Genomic DNA, 18,990 nt, shown 5'->3' on the forward strand with positions numbered 1-18,990 from the left:
GCTTGCGGTAATCAAGGATTTCAAACTTTCATAACAAGGGCACTTCCTTTTTCTAAAGAGTACAGTTTCCCCCCTTACACTAGGGGCATGTATTTTCAAATTATGTTCAATTATCCCCAGTGCAATGTTCCTTGTCAAACTAGGAGCATTTTTGTTCTGATGCCTGGTCAATTTCAATCCCAAAGGATAAGGTTAACTTTGAATTAAAGGTTACCCTCTTGATAGCAATTTTGAAAACTCCTCAGATTCAAAGAGAGTAAAAATGTTTACCGGACCTTCGCAAAATCCAACTTTTTATTAAAAAAAAAAAAATCAAATGCGAGGTTAATCCCCCGTTTGTTCCCTCAAAGCTTAGTTCATTATTCTTGCACCCTAGGCAGGTAGAATAGAACTTCCTAAAAAAGAAAAAATTAGTTCATAACTCTTTTACTCCGAGTAGGTAGAGTAGAACTTTCCAAAAAAATTAGTTCATTACTCTTTCACTCCGAGTAGGTAGAGTAGAACTTCCAAAAAAAATTTAGTTCATTACTCTTTCACCTGGGCAGGTAGAGTAGGACTCCCAAAAAAATTAGTTCATTACTCTTTCACTCCGAGTAGGTAGAGTAGAACTTGCAAAAAAAAAATTAGTTCATTACTCTTTCACCCTGGGCAGGTAGAGTAGGATTCCTAAAAAATTAGTTCATTACTCTTTCACTCCGAGTAGGTAGAGTAGAACTTCCCAAAAAAATTAGTTCATTACTCTTTCACCCTGGGCAGGTAGAGTAGGACTTCTAAAAAGCTTAGTTCATTACTCTTTCACTCCGAGTAGGTAGAGTAGAACTTCCAAAAAAAAAAAATAGTTCATTACTCTTTCACTCCGGGTTAGTAGAGTAGAATTTCCCAAAAAAAATTTAGTGCATTACTCTTTCACTCTGAGTAGGTAGAATAAGACTCTCAAAAAAATATAAATTCATTACTCTTTCACCTAGAGTAGGTAGAGTAGGACATTTAACTTTCTCCCAACTTTTGCTCAGATTTGTCTCAAATATCATTCAAATTTTCTCGAGTTTTGTTTTACTCAGATTTTACTCAATTTCACACAGTGCACACACTTGCACATTTGTTCTTTTAGTCAGGGAGAATTCTCTAAAATTCAAGGATCTGACACTGTCAGTGAGAGCTCATGCTCAAGGTCCTGACAACCTTTTAATTCGGGGAGAGTTTACACTCAAGGATCCGAACACCTCGACGAATTGCTAAATCAGGCTGCAAAATGAACTGTCACTAGCTTTGGCATTCAGATATCGCACTATCTACCAAAATAGATTTGCTATCTAGTTTGCTTCAACCCTCTGCCAAAGAGGGGCATCTATAGACACCCCATTTTTGCACTCGCCTAATTAATCAACTCGTCAACCCGATCGCAATGATTCCCAATGATGGATGTTATTTCCATTGTTTTATTTTGTTACCAGATATGTTTCAGAAATCCGGATGAGGTATCTCGAGCTGACAAAACTTTAGAAACCACACTACACTAGGAAAATACGACCCCAAAAATATAGAAATCATCATCTTGCAGACCAAAAAGAAGCTTCACGATAAAAATCACTAAAAATGACCAAATTACCAAAATACCCCTAACATCAAAACAACCCTAGAGCTTACGTTACGATTAGGAAAACTCATTAAAACACATAAAATAACAAATCGAAACTAAATAAATTATTTCACCAATTTTCACAGAATTTGACAAAATTACAAAAATACCCCTCATAAAGTTCATGACCATTTCACACAAAAATTTTTATAAATGACACAAACTAATATTTCCATTGAATTCCTTACGAAAAATCGATTCTAAAACATCGTGGAACATAAAAAACCGACTTAAAACGTGAAAAGTCCTCTCCGGGGGTAAAACGGTAATTTCACAATTTTCATAATTAAAAATTTCGAAATTAATAAATAAAACATTAAATAATTAAAGTGAAACATTAATGAAATTAATTTAAAATTTTGAACTAAAAAAGTCGATCAATCGGGCTCTCATGAAAAATTGTTGAGGGTTCGTGAGATATTTCTTTAAGACCCCTCCATTTGGGGGTCCAAAGAATTAAAGATGTAATAGAGGGGGGTTCTCCAAAAATTTAAAGCCAATCAAGCAAGACTAAAGTCAAGGTATTAAAGTCAATCAAGTAAGACTAAAGTCAAAATTAAAGTCAATCAAGCAAGACTAAGGTCAAGGTATTAAAGTCAATCAAGTGAGACAAAAGTCAAAATTAAAGTCAATTAAGCAAGATTGAAGTCAAGATATTAAAAGTCAATCAATTAAGACTAAAGTCAAAATGTTAAAAGTCAATCAAATAAGATCAAAAGTCAAAATCATAATAGAATTCTAATTAAATAAGAACTCTATCTAATAGAGTTCTAACTAAAAAATAATTCTACCTAAAACAATTCTAATCAAAACACAACTCTACCTAAAACAAGTCTTATTAAAACACAACTCTAATTAAACACTAACTCCATCAAAATCAACCCCTAAAAAAATCTATAAATAGGGGTGCTCAAACCCTTTTTTCGTAAAAAATCATAAACCCTAAGAGAAGTAAGTCTAAAAGCCCCCTAGCCTCCCATAAACCCTAGTTTTGGAGTCCCAACTCCTTATTTAACATCCCTCCTTCGCTTTTAGCCTAAAGAACACCTAAAAGCCCTCCAAAAATGTCCCAAAATCCACAACAAACTTGAAGAGTTCAGATCTAAGAAAGTAAAGATACCTTACCTCGGAGATCAGAAATCAAATCCGGAGATAGAACGAAGCAAGGAGTACAGTACAAGGAGCAATTTCTGTCGGATCTGAGGGAACAAAGTCTTTGCTATCGGAAAGGTATAAATTTTTTTTATTATTTATTTATTATCATCTAGGTTTTTAGCAATGTAATTTATTTGGGAAGTTAGTAGAGACCGACTTTGGCCGGACGGGATTGGTGCCTAACACCTTCCAACCCCGTAACATGATCCCCGAATTCAGTTTTTTTTGTTCTAGATTAGTCCTTTATCTGTTTAGAGTCATTGATCGGTTCCTAAACCGTAAAAACTAGGTGACGACTCCCAAACCTCAAGGGTCAAAAACGGATCCGCGCACCCCACGGATCAAGGGCGCTTTCACTATGATGACTCGGTAAAAACCTGAACTACCCGATCGTATAGGATATCGGACGATCTTTCGACCTAACTAGCTGTTCCTATTGCTAGGGGATTTATTCCTCCACAATAAAAATGGTACTTTTGATAATTTTGAAAACTAAGCAAAGTGATAAGACTGTGGCATTGGAACTTTCTTGATTTTTTACCCTATAAAGAAATAAAGAAATTTCCTTATAATAGTAAAATAAGATATAATTTCTTTTACCCAATGAATTAATATAAAAGCAAATCAAGAAATTTCTAATAAATGTAAAGGTTATCATAAGTCAGTCGTCTTCCAAACGAACCAATCTATCATAGTCTTCACTTACACCCGTCACTTTATTTTTATTATATATTTTTTGCTTGATTCAAGTTGATACGCTATTTGTGTATAGGATTCATGATTTGCTATTTTTCTTAAAATATAAATAAAGATTTATTTACCTTCTTTATCTGTAACACATGCCATTCCCTTCAAGATGTACCACAAGAAATTTTCTTTTAAAATTGATGAGACAGAGAGATCCAATATTATTATTTTGAGAGTGCAAAATAGTTTCACTGAAAATTAATTATTGTATTTATTACTCTTTTTTTTTTAATAATGGCTATTCAACTTATTTAAGGGCCTAATTTTCAAGTCAATGACTAAAAAAATATAATTCATTGGTTAAGAGTCACCGATGAAGTTGTTTTTTTTATCTCATTCTAATATTATTTATTTTAACATTAAATTTTTATGAATAAAATATGTGATTGTGCCTAGCATCATCTTATTATATTGTAGTCTTTGATTGAATTTGAACCATTCTTACTCTCTTTTATTTGACTAAAGTTAATTAATTTTTTAATTCTTAAAATAATAATAATAATATATAATAACATATTCCACAGGACGGGCAATTTACTAGTATTTTACAGAAGTGGTTAGCAGTTGTACAGTCATTTTGATGGATTTACCTTTATACCCCTCAATTGAGTTTATGTGCTGGGACTCGATTTTTCCAAAGATAATACCTATTTAACTGAAATAATCTTAATGCACTCTGTCTTCAACCGTCAACAAATGCTCTTATATAGAATGGTATTTTCTAGTTTCTTGAAAAAAAAAAAAAACAAAAAAAATAATAATAATAATAATAATTCTTTTACATTATAGAATAAGAAATTAGAAATACCGGAGTCTCATGATCATCATTCACAATGTCTTGGACCAACTATTGGGACCTTCACAATTTACTCAGATTAACTAGTCTGGCTGCTCGTGAACTCCTCTCAGCCCTATCGACCTGATAGAGCTGACATAGCAAATGAGTAGGTCGATGTGAGAGGGGGCTGACTCTCATCTTGACGTGCTGGGCGCATTGGTCTTTTAGGACCGTCTATCGGGTCATGATCTATCGACAAGAGGTCAAGAATGATCATCTCAGGTTCAGGTGGCTTGTCGACAATCCGACGCCCTTCGAGCATCTCAACGACATGGGTCATGCTAGGCCTAAGCCTAGGGTCCTCTTGGATGCACCACAGAGCCACATGAACTAAGACCCTTACTTCCCTCTCATCAATTTCCCCACTCTTAACCAACCTCTCATCAACAACTTCCATAAGCTTCCCTTCTCTTAATTTCTCAGTTACAATTCTAGGAAAATAAGACCATCTCCTCTGCGAATTTTCTCCCTCTTCAACTCTACGCACATTTCTCCGACCCCCAACAATCTCTAAAAGTACCATACCATAGCTATAAATGTCGGATTTCTCCGAAATTCCATGCTCCAATAGCCATTCTGGAGCCAAATACCCCTTGGTCCCTCTCACCGTAGTAAAAACTCTGCTCTCATCTTTCCCCATTAATTTGGACAACCCGAAATCCGACACAACCGCTCGAAAATTCTCATCAAGTAGTATATTTTCTGGCTTGACATCAAGGTGTAATATTCGTGAGCGACAATCATGATGAAGGTATGCAAGGGCCTTAGCAACATCTAACGCAATTCTATACCTCAAGTCCCAAGGAAAGCATGGCTCCTCTGTACCCCTTCGCGGGAAAATCCAAGTATCAAGTGACCCGTTATGGACGAATTCATAAACAAGAAAACGGTAACCTCCGGGGACACTAGAATATCCGAGAAGGCGTACAAGATTAACATGTTGTACACTAGCAATAGCGGCGACTTCAGCTCGGAATTCCCTCTCCCCATGCTCTACCCCTTCAATTCGTTTCACGGCTATGGGTGTGCCATCATCAAGAATTCCCTTGAATACTGAACCAGAAGCACCACGTCCAAGTAATGCTTTGAAGTTATCAGTTGCTACTTCAAGCTCGTTGTATCGAAATTTCGTTGGAACTCCAGCTACTTTTCTAAGGAAGCTGTATTCAATTCGAAGCTCCCGTCCCTCCGAAACCAATTGTAGCTCAAACAATTTTCTCCTGTGATCCATGCGGTATTGGATGAAAACCCATGTGATTATGAAGAGAATTCCCGCAATATCGGCTCCAACGATGAGGAAGAAGGTCTTGGAGAGTCCTAGGCAAACACGAAGAATGATGAGCAAAACCACGAGAGCAACAATGGCCACGATGGCGATGATCTTCAATTTCTTGAACGTCACCATTAAAGCTTCTTCATTATTTTAAATGAGAAGGGAAGAAGAAGAAGTACTAGAAGACTTCTCCTTTTCTCTTTGGTGTTGAGAAGATACAGAGTGATTCTCTCCCCAATGTTTTTTCTTTTCTTGACTAATGTTAATGGTATTAGGTAATTCGAGACTTTATTAATTTTCTGTATCACACATTCTACCTCTCATACGTTGAAAATTAAAGAAGGGAAGGTCTTTTTCTTACTTTATTTATATTATTATTGTTCACTCTATCTACCCTCAACACCAAATCATTTTGAAGGAGTCTTTCAAGAATATTTTTTTACCCATATTTAGTCTAAAAGTCAAAAGGTAAACTTTCATCGTACTTGTGAAGCCTAGAGCCATAAAAGTTCAAGGTGATTGGAGATCTTATTTTACAGGTCTAAGGATTTACTTATTTCTTATTGATTAGAATCCACATGTTAGTGAAGATACTCATAGTAGTACTGTAATCCAAATTTGTCTAGAAAGAATTTTGTGTCATATATATAGGAAATTTTTAACTGGACTAGCTAGGCTTCGTGATTTTTCCTGCTTTCACATTGAAAGGTTTTCAATCATAGTATTTCTTTCATAATTTGTTTTACATGGGTTGATTTCCATTGATTTTTGATATAGAGATAAGGCTTTGTGCGTGGTAGTTTCCCAACATCTTCGTTGAGCTTTGTTTTCTTCCTAGGAGGTGAAAGAGTCAAATTTGTTTTAAAATTTTAATTTTAGGAGGGACCCCTTCGCATGTGAGCCAATTAACGGTAATATTATGCGATTTTGGATTTATATATATATATATATATATATATATATATATATATATGGGGGTGGTCCAAGGGCCATATGAGAAAATATATGAAAAAACTTTTGTTTTTCAAAATAAGAGTTAGAGGTTTTGGATTGAGCTGGTTTTTTGCAAGGATGGTCACTATGATGAAAAGATCATCCTCACAAAAAATCAGCTCAATCAGAAACTTCTAAATCCATCAAAAGTGATTTACAAATTAGTGATAAAAATTGGTAAAAAATCGACGGTCCACATTCTAAATCACTTTTAATGGGGTTAGAAGTTTCAGATTGGGCTGATTTTTTTTTTTTTTTTTGATGATCTTCCCATCATAGAGAGCATCCTCAAAAAAAATCAGCTCAATCCAAAATTTCTAACCCATATTTTAAAATTTTATTAAAAACGAAAGTTTTTACATATGTTTTCTCATATGGCCCTTGAACCCGACCCTATATATATATATGGGAACGGATAAACAACATAAACAAACATATGTAAAAATAATGTAACATTAATAAATTTTCAAAATATGGGTTAGAAGTTTCGGATTGAGCTGATTTTTTGTGAGGATGATCTTTATGATGGGAAGATCATTCGAAAAAAAAAAAATTCAGTCCAATCTGAAACTTCTAACCCCATTAAAATTGATTTAGAATGTGGACCGTCGATTTTTTGTCAATAATTTGTAAATCACTTTTGATGGATTTAGAAGTTTCATATTGAGCTGATTTTTTGTGAGGATGATCTTCTCATCATAGTGACCATCCTCACAAAAAATCAACTCAATCCAAAACCTCTAACCCATATTTTGAAAAACCATGGTTTTTACATATGTTTTTACATATGTCCAATGAACCGCCCCAATATATATTACATCTAACAAACCGGGTCAAATTTACCCTTCTTTTTAATATTTTTTATACAGTTGTCTTCTGATTATTTCAATCAATAATTTTTCAAATAATAAAAGGTTTCATGGAATGATATATTCTCCTCCATCTCTATGGTAAACATATTATCTTACATAAGGATAGTTGCTAACAGTTTTTAGTAAAATTTGCTGGTTAGTTAGAGAGATGGTGTGTATATATTGCTTATGTAAATTATTTTTTTTATTATTATAAATATGCCTTTGCACATTAAATGACACAACACATTTTAAAGTTATATTATCTTTCAAAAAATTTAAAATTAATATTAACGATAATTCTAACCTTACATATATACTAAATTTTATAAACCACCCACTAGTTAAGGCAATCTCACAACGTTGTACATTATGTAATTTCCTATAACATCCATTTTACTGTTTTTAATGATCACTTTTAAACAAATAATGGATTGTTATAGATTATTTTCTAAATTATTAAAAATGTTTTTAATATTTCTTTGAAAAAAAAAACAATATTTTAATATATTCTTTTATAAAAAATAATGGCCATGGATGTTGTTGAACTTGTTAGTCTTTTTTTTTTCCCCAAAAGAAAAATGCTGAAGTAACATTGAAAATGACATCATTTCACACATTGCTAATGCATGTGTATGTGTATACAAAACAATAGATGCTTTTCATCGAGATATGAGTGAGAAGCATCTATGGTTCTGGGCACACGAATATGTGAAATCCGGGATGTTAATTTCAATGTTCCTTCGGCACGACTAATTTGAAAATTTAAAAGTCGAGTGTAAATGTCATCTCACTCTAGCTACATTTTCTTTTTTAATTATTTTGTGACGTACCATGGACAAAGTCATGAGTATTTGATTATAACCTTGATTTTATGTTTTTATCATCCTCAATCTAAATATCCGTTTTATTTTTACTTAGAAATTAGAATAGTTAGTGTTGGTTTTGATAGGGATATCCATGTCGGCCTCATCTTTGTAGCAAACATCCAATTAGGTCTCTTCCAATTGAGAGTTGGTAAGAACCAAGTCAACCGCTACAAAAAGAGGATGTGAACGCATAAGAGAAGTGGAAAATTCTCTTGAATCTCCTCTCTTTGACCTTCTATCTAAATTTGTTGGGTTTTTTTTTTGCTGAATTTTTATTTAGTAGTACTGTAGAGATTTAAGGCATGAATATTACAGTGATCTATGTTACCGGGTTCATTAATAATTGTAACGAACAACAAATTGGTACAAGTCTAGCCAGTTCGTTTCGTAGTGGGTTCATAAAAACCAGTGAACCTTGTAGACACCTCAATTTGTCTAAACCGAGTCCTAGAGCTCTTCAAAATCCAATGAAGAAGGATGGAATCTAAAAAACTTTAAATTCACCAAGTGGGACTCATTTCAACAAAGCTAAAAGGTTTTAAAAATTCATTTAAGCATGACCTTTAGTGACAACCGATCAAACTTAAATTTACCTTGGCCGTTGATCACCTAATGTAAGGTTAAAATTTTTTTTTTACCTTCACTTACCAAATGTTAACTATCCTGACCTTCACGCACCTAAGGTACTTTACAAATTTATTCTGGCCTTCACTCAAGTAAGGTCCAATCGGTTGGGTAGTTATGCTTGGAATGATTGCACTAAAATACTCTAGATTTGTTTAGGAAAATTACTTCTTCAACCCCTTCTTAATTAATTTTAATTTTCTTAAGAAAATCCAAGCATTTTCCCATGCATTAAGCCTTCACTAATTTTGCAACCTTAATTTTCTAGTAATTGTCTAATGTTATTGGGGGATTTTTATGGAATAGGGAGTCGCCCCCTAGTTTAGGTCTTGGAACAAAAGATAACTCCAATCATGGAATCTGGCCAATCAACAAATAAGAGATGAGGGCAAGGGATCAAGTTATGGGTTTCAGAAGGTGTTAGACACTAAATCCGTCTGATGGAGGTGATTGGCATTACAACAAATATGGCAATTAGGAACGGTTTATTACCGTTCCTAAGCTACTATGAAACGGCTTGCAGACCGTCTTTAATCAAGGCGTCGTTAATGAGGTTAAACGGCTGAAAGCCGTTCTATATTTCATGAGTTGGAACGGTTAAAAACCGTTCCAGATCTCGGAATTTGGAACGGCTTAGAACCTTTCCTAATCTGCGTCTTTATACAACAGCACACAATAACCCAAAAAGATTTGAGACATTGGATTTTATAGAACTGATGTCCTACGTCTGAGACTTTAGACATCGGTTATAAACCGATATCTAAAATTGTTATAAATTGATATCTAAAATAATTTTTTTTTTTGCTACTTGCCTATTACCCACGGTTAAAATGGATCAAAATAGAGAACATCGAGGTTCTCTATCGCATTAATTTATACACACAAAGAGTTACAATGAGTCATAATTTACAAATCTAAAATTACAATACATCGATAAATCATTCACAATCATTACACAAGCACAAATGCTTACAAGGAAGCAATGCCATCACTCCCATCCCTCCCTATCTTCTTTAAGATCCCCACAATGCCCGCAACTACCAATAAAAGAATTCTTTCGTGTCACCACATTGCATACTCTCACGATGAGTTTCCGCACCTTCAAAAGAGTGTTTGAAACAAGTGCTCCTGATCAACCAAAGATGATGCAGATAAGTTTCCACTCTCAAAGATGATGCAGATAGCTGTCTAATCAATTATTTCACCATCTATCGAACACAATAAATAGCTATTGTTTTACAAAGAATTATTGATGGAGGAATGTGATTCATGTCAATATAGTTGGGATAGAGGTGGTGATGATTATATAGCAAAAATTTTCGTGGGTCATAATGGTGATGATGATGATGATGATGATGATATAGCAAATGTAGTAAAAAGTCATTTTCCCAAAATGTGACTCACCTGAATTTCACTTTTATAAGGATCCCAAATTTATCAAAGTCCATGTCATGCTCATCTGAAATACATTATAAAAAACGAAATAAAGAGCAGGGGAACTGTTTTCGAAGTAAATTTGTTAACAGCCGTGGGAATGAAATTAAGTACCCAATGAAACTTCTCCAGCAACAGCCATCTCTTGGAAGTTTCGACTGAATGTCTCGTTTATCTGAGCAACAAGGTTTCTCAAAGTTGGAAGCCAGTTTTCCTGCAAAATCTCTTGGATCAGAAAATTGTTTTTCAAGCAATGACAACTAATTTACAATTCTATTAGATTACAAATGGATTAGGAACAAGCATATAATAAGTAAGGTCATCGGCATTTTATTAGATTTCCACAAATTTCAGAAATATTTCCATTTCCAAAGGAATTTGACAAACTATTTCGTGAAACCACTGTTGAAGTAGATGGTATCAATGTATGACATCATCATTTCAGGTCAATTACTAGACCTATAAATGATAGTTACGCATGACTAAAATGATAGTTACGTTCTGTAATTTTAAATTATAAGTTACTGATCTAAAATGTTTGGGGAGTAGAATGAAAGAAAAACGTATATGGGCCAAGCAGAATCATCAAATTTGTAATCAAAGAAACCAACAATATAGAATGTAGGCCTTACCTTATGTGTTCGAATGCGATTAAGCAATTCCTTGAGAGATTCTTCCATTGCCCTGATATCAGAATTCGACTACCATCAATGATATCTTCTAATAGCTTCACCAATCTATATTTATAACACAAATCAGAACCAATCCAATAATTATCACAGAAAAACATAGAGAACTGCTACTGGCACCCCAACTTTTACTTATTACACCCCAATTAAAAAATAAAGAACATAAGTAGTTGAGAATAAATAAAAGTTGGGGTGCCAATAGAAGCTCTATATTTTTTTGGGTTTAAGATTTTACATGAGCCCAATCATAATTGTAAAGAACTGAAATTGTTTCAACAAGTGTAATAATGTTTTGTAATGTTAAGATAATAATTTGTGCCCAACCTTTGTATTATTTGAATGGTGTGTTTTATCTTTAATTGGGGTGTGATAAAGAATTTAAGAAATTGGGGTGTATTAAGTAAAAGTTGGGGTGCCTATAGCAGCTCTCAAAAAATATTATAATGATAATAATGATCATCAAAGAAATTTACATTCAGCCTTACTTGTTATATTTCTGATTCTCCGAAACAATATCCACAAGTTGGCGAATTGCATGGTTAGCTTTCAAGTCTATGGAACCAATGACCACCTAGACCAAGTGAAAGAGAAGCCAATTAATTTATTTTATAGCAAAGGGACTCGGGACATGATACGCCTGAAAGAGTCCACCACATACTTCTAAGTAGGGCTATCAATGGATCAGGTCCGGATTGGATCGGGGTCAATTTGGTACCGATGCAATAAGGATCAGATGGGATCCAGAAATGACCCGATAAGTATTGGAACTCGATTTGGGAATCGTTTCATGATTAGCATGGACAACCGTTGGCAGAAACTAAAAAATAACACCAACTAGTCTACTAGGGGTGCCTCCAAGCACTTCTAATATGTAAAAATGAAGTGCAATGGCACTACCCTAGGTACACTAATAAGAAAATTTTCCACCGTGTTGTTGTACATTGATACCTATAATTTTGCACAGATATCTCCATTTCATTTGCAAATTCTGATAAGGGCGTTATCATTCAAACGAAATCCCAGTGCATATATAGCCCACTTTTTATGAAGCATGAAAATTAACAACCCATATATATATATCACAATGTGAGCACCAACCTGTTACCAGTAAGAGAAACACCTCTCAGTCTCTCAAGAAGCCTTTCCCTTGCAAGTAGAATAGCTCCAGGAAGTCTGTCATTCTGCACATATTGCAGCCTATTGACTCTACTACTTGTAATTGATAGTAAAACAAATCCTATTTCCAACAACTATGTGTGTCCCGTCTGGTTTATATGTGATATTGATGTTTCACCCACTGAGCTTCACATGATCAAGAAGTAACCAAGGTGGATATGCAAACTTGTACTAAGTTATCATATATACTTCAATGCAAATTGGATCACATTTATATAATACATAAAAGGCCTGTACTATGCAATCCTAGATATTGTTCAAGGAATAAATTTGTTGCAGAAAAACATGCATTGGTATTAAGGGATAAAACATGAAGTGTAATGAATCATATACTTTTATAAGCTGACATTTATTCAGAGGTGGCTGAAAGTTATAATGCAGCTTGAAACTTTTATTAGAGCTCCTGTAAACCAACATGAAGTTTATGGTTCACCAAGGTCCGGATTCTTGATCTTTGTTCAAGGGGAGTACTATTTGTTCAAGGGAGGAAAAATAGAGAGAATGGTAACTAATATAAAATAGAATTCTAAGAATAAACAATTGGGCTTGACCTCTATCAAGAATAGTTTCCATAGAGAACAACTTCTTCAATTGCTATGGATAGGACAGATTAAAGCACCTGAAATTTGACATCATACAAATGTAGCAGCCTCCAAAAAGGTTCAGATAAACAATATTTCAAGTTTCTCATTATCAATCAACGCTATCAATAAACAATATTTCAACAAGGGGAGCGTAGGATTACTGTAAATCTGACATGTAATATTTTCATCAGAATAATGCCCTCTTAGGTGTACCTTGTCATTGAATCTACCAACATTGCATATCCTCTTAAAGAGCTCATCAATAGCAGCAAATTCCACAACTATGCCAAGATGAGTAGGTGTAAGTAGGATCTGCAAGAAATAACCCTTTTTAGTCCTAATTTCAAAGAATATAGAACCTACTACATAACACTTATTTCCAACGAAACAAAAAAGCAAATAAGTTAAAGCATGTAGTTTATTTCTCTTCTTCAAGAGGACAACGTCATTACCTTAATAAGATTAATTATATGCACTTGCAAGTTTATAAAAACAGATGTAAGGCTTCAGTCATTTAAAGGGGAGGAATCTAAATCTATTATTTCTTAAATATTGAGGCTGCATCAACTTCCTCGAAACGAAAGCTAGAATTGGGTTCTTTTTATATGATTTAGTAACAGAAATGCTTGCCTGCTACAAAAGCTTTGATAAATCCTCCGAAGAAAACAATGAAAGCTAGAATCGGGTTTTAGTCATCTGATTTAGCAACATAGCTGCTTAATCACTATGAAAGCTTGTAGACAATTCTTGATCATCCAAAAAAGAGGAAACAAGTTGAATTCAAACATTTCATTCCCAAATTCCTGTTGGGTATCTAATTTCAAGAACCAACCCTGGATTCCTCCTTGAAAAGGTAGAATTGTAATTTTGGATGAACAAATTCACAATGATAAATGGGATCACTGATAGAATCATGATCCTTGCAGTATAGCTACCATTTTAATACCCTGACCTGTACTGAACATCCATACATTATTAAAAATAGAAAAAATGTTCAAGTTTAATATAAGAAGCTCAAGGTAACTATAGTACGAAATTTTAATGACCATTGTGAGAACATTATATCATCATCCACTGGTAGGGCTTATGCACAACTTATGGTGCCTTTTATAGTTGATTCTTCGAAGAAAATTGTTTGAGGTTATTGTCGAATGCTCTAATTAATGCATTCTCATATTTTCATGGAATGTGTGTGGAAAGAGAACAAACCAGTTAAGCATGATCGATGTTTTCTAGACTGTGAATCGATCAAAGTTGAGCTCTCTGGTTCTTTAGAAGTTGACCGCTCTGAAAAATTGCACTTTCCGACTATGACACAAGTTCCCCATAGTATGGTCAAAAGAAAAATTGTGGATCCGGCCAACAATAATGCTCAAGTGATTGACATTTAAAAGGACAAAAAATAAAAAAATAATGCTCAAGTGACCTCAAGCTGGAACCTCATATGGCACATCTTGATGTTAAAGTGTGTGGGAACCATAGATGTTGTTCATCAAGATACGAATGAAAATCATCTATGGTTCCTATCCACTTTCACGTCAAGAAGTGCGATATGAGGTTCTAGCTTGAGGTCACTCCAACATGACTTGTTTTTTAAAAACCAAAACATTCTAAAGAACATTTAGAAATAGTTATAATTTTTAAAAATTAAAGTCTTCCCCAAGACACTGGTCAAGGGTCATGGCATAAGTTTTAATCAAATATTTAACAAAACATGCAAGAGGGAATCAATTCAACAAGAAATAAACTCTTCAAAACCCTATCATCCATAATATTGATCAACTAAAAAAGATTTAGGCTAAGAGAGGAATATATGAATTAATCAACATAATTGATCTATCTGAAACACCTAAATATAGCCAATTACAATATAGGCAATAGGGAAAAGAGGGAATCAATAAAGAATCTGATCACCTTGGCAAAGTTGCCTTTATTTTTTTTTTCAAAGATCAAATCAAATTTATTATACCCACCATTTTCATTTAAATTCAACCAAAAAAAAAAAAAACACCAATACAATTTATTCTCCTATCAAAGTAACTATGACAAAAAGCCTCACTTGGATTTTTTTTTTTTGTTTAAAAAAAAAAAAATCCATAGCTCATGACAAGTATTCATCATTTAGGGCATCATTTTGTACACTAAAAATCGTAGATCTGACTTTTTTATTTTTTGAAGCAAATGAAAACTACATAAATAATTTTCACATATTAGAAAAGAAAATAAAAAGTGTGAAAGAAAAGTAAACCTTTTTTTATAAGAACAAGCAGCAAAATGAGGGGATTGGAGTTGTTGTTAACCTCTTGACATTTAAAAATGATTTATGTTTTCTAGGATAATAACTAAAAAATCCCACAAACATTAACATGAATAAGCAGAACTAGTACATTTAAACCACATTGTTTCTAGTACAAAAGAAAATCAAAAACATCAAAATAAAGTCGAGATCTAAGATTGAATCTAATGTAAATCAGAACTGTGAGATAATAGAACTAACAAAACTGTGTTTAATCACATCTAAAAACCTAAATCTGCAATCCAAATCCCTAATACAATTTATATAAAGAAAAGAGGGATTAGAGAGAGTACCTAGCCCGAGAGATCGATTGAGCAAGTGACGGAGCAAGAGATGAGATCGAGGGAGAACGACTGAGCGAGAGACTATCGGGCGAGTGATTGAGTGAGAGAGAGATGAGATCGAGTGAGAGAGAGAGATGAGATCGAGGGAGAGCGACTGAGATCGAGAGAGAGAGAGACGATCGAGCGAGCAACTAAGCGAGAGAGAGATAAGATAGAGGGAGAGCGACTGAGATCGAGAGAGAGAGACGACCGAGAGAGCAACTGAGATCGAGAGAGACGATCGAGAGAGACAATCGAGTGAGAGAGAGACGATCGAGAGAGAGAGAGAGAGGAGAGAGACGAGTGAGAGAGATGACAGAGAGTTCTATTGGTCTTTCGTTCCATCTAAAGAGATAGATACGGGTCGGATAAAACGGTTTTTAAAAATAAAACGGTTTAATACCGTTTTTTAATAAAAATGGCTTAATGCCATTTTACCCTTATGTTCCAATTTCGCAATTTTTTTGTAGTGTGGTCTCTACTACAATCCAAGAAAGTTCAAAGGTTAAGAAAAAAATACTATGATCCAATTATCGTCATTTAGGTCAAGTCGACCAACTAAATACTAAGTTAAAGTTCCCAGAAATATTACACAATTCCTCGAATTTTGCACACAAAAAGGGAATGAATAATTTGAGAAAACCTAAATCATGTCAATGCCCTAAGGCTCACGTGACAAATTCGGATGTTACAAGTGAATCCCAATACACAAAAAAAATCAATCAATGGGTCAATTCAAATATTGCATTTTATGGATATAAAAAAAATTAAACCTTTATGTGAGCAAAATCAACAAGTCAACTCATTGACCATTTTTATAAAAGCGAAACTTAATTTCAAATGTCGCCTGCACAGAAATTGCCAAGCCAATTCGCTTAACAAAAATCAATGTTTTAAGCATCCCTCACTCCAAAAAAAAACTCCAAAAATTATTGACTAGGGTTACCCAATTTCAAAATAAAATATCAAGCCCTTAAACACTCACTCTCTCTCTCAAGCCCTTAAACACTCACTCTCTCTCTCTCTCTCTCTCTCCAAAAGAATCACTGAGTTAACTCATTGACTAGGTTTTGTGAAAGCTTTCCAAATTAAATTGATCTAGAATATCCCAAAAGTTCAGTGAGTTGTCAAAATATTTTTTTCTTTAAAAAAAATTGACTTGATTGATGAAAGTGCCACCCTGAAAGGTGAGCCGACTCATTGCTTTGGTTGTATTATTCAAAGAATCCATGGTACACTTATTTCGAACTATCCAATCGATTTATTCAAAAAGGGGGAAGAGTGTTAAGGGATCCACCTTAGCAAGTTGAATGCAATCGCACATTAGATGGCGGTGTGATTTTATGTGGAAGCATAATTAACCGATATGATTTAAAGAACATGAGAAGCGAGTGAGGGCATCGTAACTATATTATCAACTTTTCAAGGAATGAATGCCTCATTGCTAACCTGTAAGAAGGGTTAGTAATAAATAAAAAAATAACCTCAAGTTTATGAGAAAAATAGACACGTCCATGCCTTAGGACCAGCGTGAGTACCGAATTGGTTGCGATAAACATATCTCATAATGAGTTAAACCTCATCAAACGATGCCTTCCACCGAATCAGCTATTAGCATTCCATATATAATGTTAGAAATATGATAAATCAAATAATATAAATTCTACCTTTTAATTTAAAGTTGTTGCTGTGATGCATTCAGAATTTAAAGATTAAGTTGAGTCCCGTGTGAGAAATGAAGTGCAAAGACGATTAAGATTGATATGAATAAAATAAAATAATTGAAAATAGAAGAGAGGAGTCCACAAATTCAATGGGAGCGAGAAGGAATAGGTTCGATTTGATTGCACAATAAAGGTTGAGATAGGTCGTGAATGAGAGGAGGTGGTTGAGGACGATGGAGTGGGGGTTTTTCTGGGTGATTGCTATAGAAAAAGAATGAGAAATAGGTAGGATGAAAAGAAAGTCTGTGAGAGAGTGGGCTGTTGTGGGGTGAACACTACGGGCATATTTGACGGGAGTGTCCGTCAAATTTTTCAAAATTTGACGGGCTAAGACCGTCAAATATGGGCTTTTTTCACATAGTGGAAGTGAGTGATATTGTGCTATTTTGCAAAGGTACAAAAGTTGGATGCTATCAATAGTGTTAAGATAAATGTGTACAAGGGGGTTGTTGGACAAGAAAGAGAGAATGACATGAAACAGACTGAGAGGGCCAAAACAGAGAGAGAAATTGAAGAACGTAAGGGTTGTTATGTGGGCTTGATAGAGAGGTGAGGTGGTTGCATGGGAGTGACTAAAGAAGAAGGTAGTTGAGGTATGGATGTTGGGTGGTGCTAATGGAAGTTAAGAGAGAGATGATGGAGGATTAATTTCTAAAAAATTTCTCATTATCCATGTTGCCATGTATCTTCCCCTTTTTCATCATTTTTTCTTGTTGATAAATAATGAAAAGGAGAACCTTTTTTTCCTATTTTTGGCTGAACCTACCTGGGAAGGATGTTGGGACATGTGTGTGAATGTGAAAAATGGAAGGGGTGGTGATTTTGTACTTCTCGGATGTCTCATTGGTTGATTGATCAGGATATTTTAGTTCAATCATGGATTTGACAATTTTTCAAGTTGATCAATTGAATTTTAATTCATTAAATGATTTTAAAATTGATCGGAGGTCAATTACAATTAGTTGGTTGGTTTGTTACTTTTAGGATTGGCCAATTTTTTATCTTTTAATAGTTAATGATTTAGGTAAATTTGATTGGTAATTTTTGGATTTGATTTAGATTTTACTTCTCGATTAGTTAATATTTTTAATTGATTGGTCGGTGTTTTAATTTGTTGGTCAGTCAATGGTTTAAATCGGGCAATTGATTGGTTGATTATGAATTGGTCAGCATCAAGATTAGTTGACTTTGAATTTCCTCGGTTCATGTATGATGAATCCTAACAATTACTATTGGCACCTCACCTTCATTTAATTTGGACTTTGAAATTTGGATGTAATAAGTAAAGTTTGAAATATCCAATTTTTTTATTAAAATTAAAATTTTATTATTTCGTTACGATTGATTGTTGTCATCTCATATAATGAAAATTGTCATTTTATGTGATCAATTGGTGTCATTCCACGTGGTGGAAATCGTCATTTCATGCGAAAAATCTCGTCATTGTATGTAAAAAATCATTATTTCATACAAAAATTTTGATCTTCCTAAGCATGGGGGTTTCTAGATGTGTTCTAAATTCTAAATTTTATCTTTTAGCAACGTGATGTTTCAAACTATGAATTTATTGTCAGGAGTATTCAGTCATTTTTTCATATTTTTGTGAATTTTGGCGAATGGCTTATTTCAACCCCAATATGATTATTTCTAACTCTCGAAGTCAGATTTTCACAATATTCTGAAGTTTCTAAGTTATCGAAATACTTGGTAAACTTAAGTGCATATACTTGCTAAATCGAATGTAGAGTATGAAAATCCTAAGTGTGCATAATTTT

At 34.0% G+C, this 18,990-nt stretch overlaps 2 protein-coding genes across 7 annotated transcripts; both read right to left on the bottom strand.

Annotated features, from left to right (window-relative positions):
* Positions 1–4,354: 4,354 nt before the first annotated feature.
* On the bottom strand, positions 4,355–5,885 carry LOC147388921 (Protein kinase superfamily protein). The gene has a single exon (XM_086419503.1). It carries the CDS (start codon positions 5,782–5,784, stop codon positions 4,453–4,455), a length of 1,332 nt encoding a protein of 443 aa, XP_086275629.1. The 5' UTR covers positions 5,785–5,885; the 3' UTR covers positions 4,355–4,452.
* A 3,937-nt stretch (positions 5,886–9,822) lies between these two features.
* On the bottom strand, positions 9,823–15,758 carry LOC147388922 (structural maintenance of chromosomes protein 5-like). Of its 6 annotated transcripts, XR_015170910.1 has the most exons (9): positions 15,462–15,535; positions 14,082–14,159; positions 13,086–13,184; positions 12,211–12,293; positions 11,598–11,683; positions 11,056–11,160; positions 10,538–10,637; positions 10,394–10,448; positions 9,823–10,117 (listed from the first exon to the last, which is right to left on the bottom strand). XR_015170910.1 is itself a non-coding variant. In XM_086419504.1 (7 exons), exons 4-7 carry the CDS (start codon positions 11,101–11,103, stop codon positions 10,027–10,029), a joined length of 294 nt encoding a protein of 97 aa, XP_086275630.1. In that variant the 5' UTR covers positions 11,104–11,160; positions 11,598–11,683; positions 12,211–13,184; positions 15,462–15,741; the 3' UTR covers positions 9,823–10,026. The 6 variants fall into 6 exon arrangements, 2 of the variants coding, with proteins under 2 accessions (XP_086275630.1, XP_086275631.1); XR_015170908.1 differs by having other exon boundaries at positions 12,211–13,184; positions 15,462–15,758; XR_015170909.1 differs by lacking the exon at positions 14,082–14,159 and having other exon boundaries at positions 15,462–15,753.
* Between the last annotated feature and the right edge of the window lie 3,232 nt (positions 15,759–18,990).

This window comes from Akebia trifoliata, chromosome 12 (assembly GCF_017979445.1).
Source record: "Akebia trifoliata isolate Shusen 1 chromosome 12, ASM1797944v1, whole genome shotgun sequence".
Lineage (NCBI taxonomy): Eukaryota > Viridiplantae > Streptophyta > Magnoliopsida > Ranunculales > Lardizabalaceae > Akebia > Akebia trifoliata.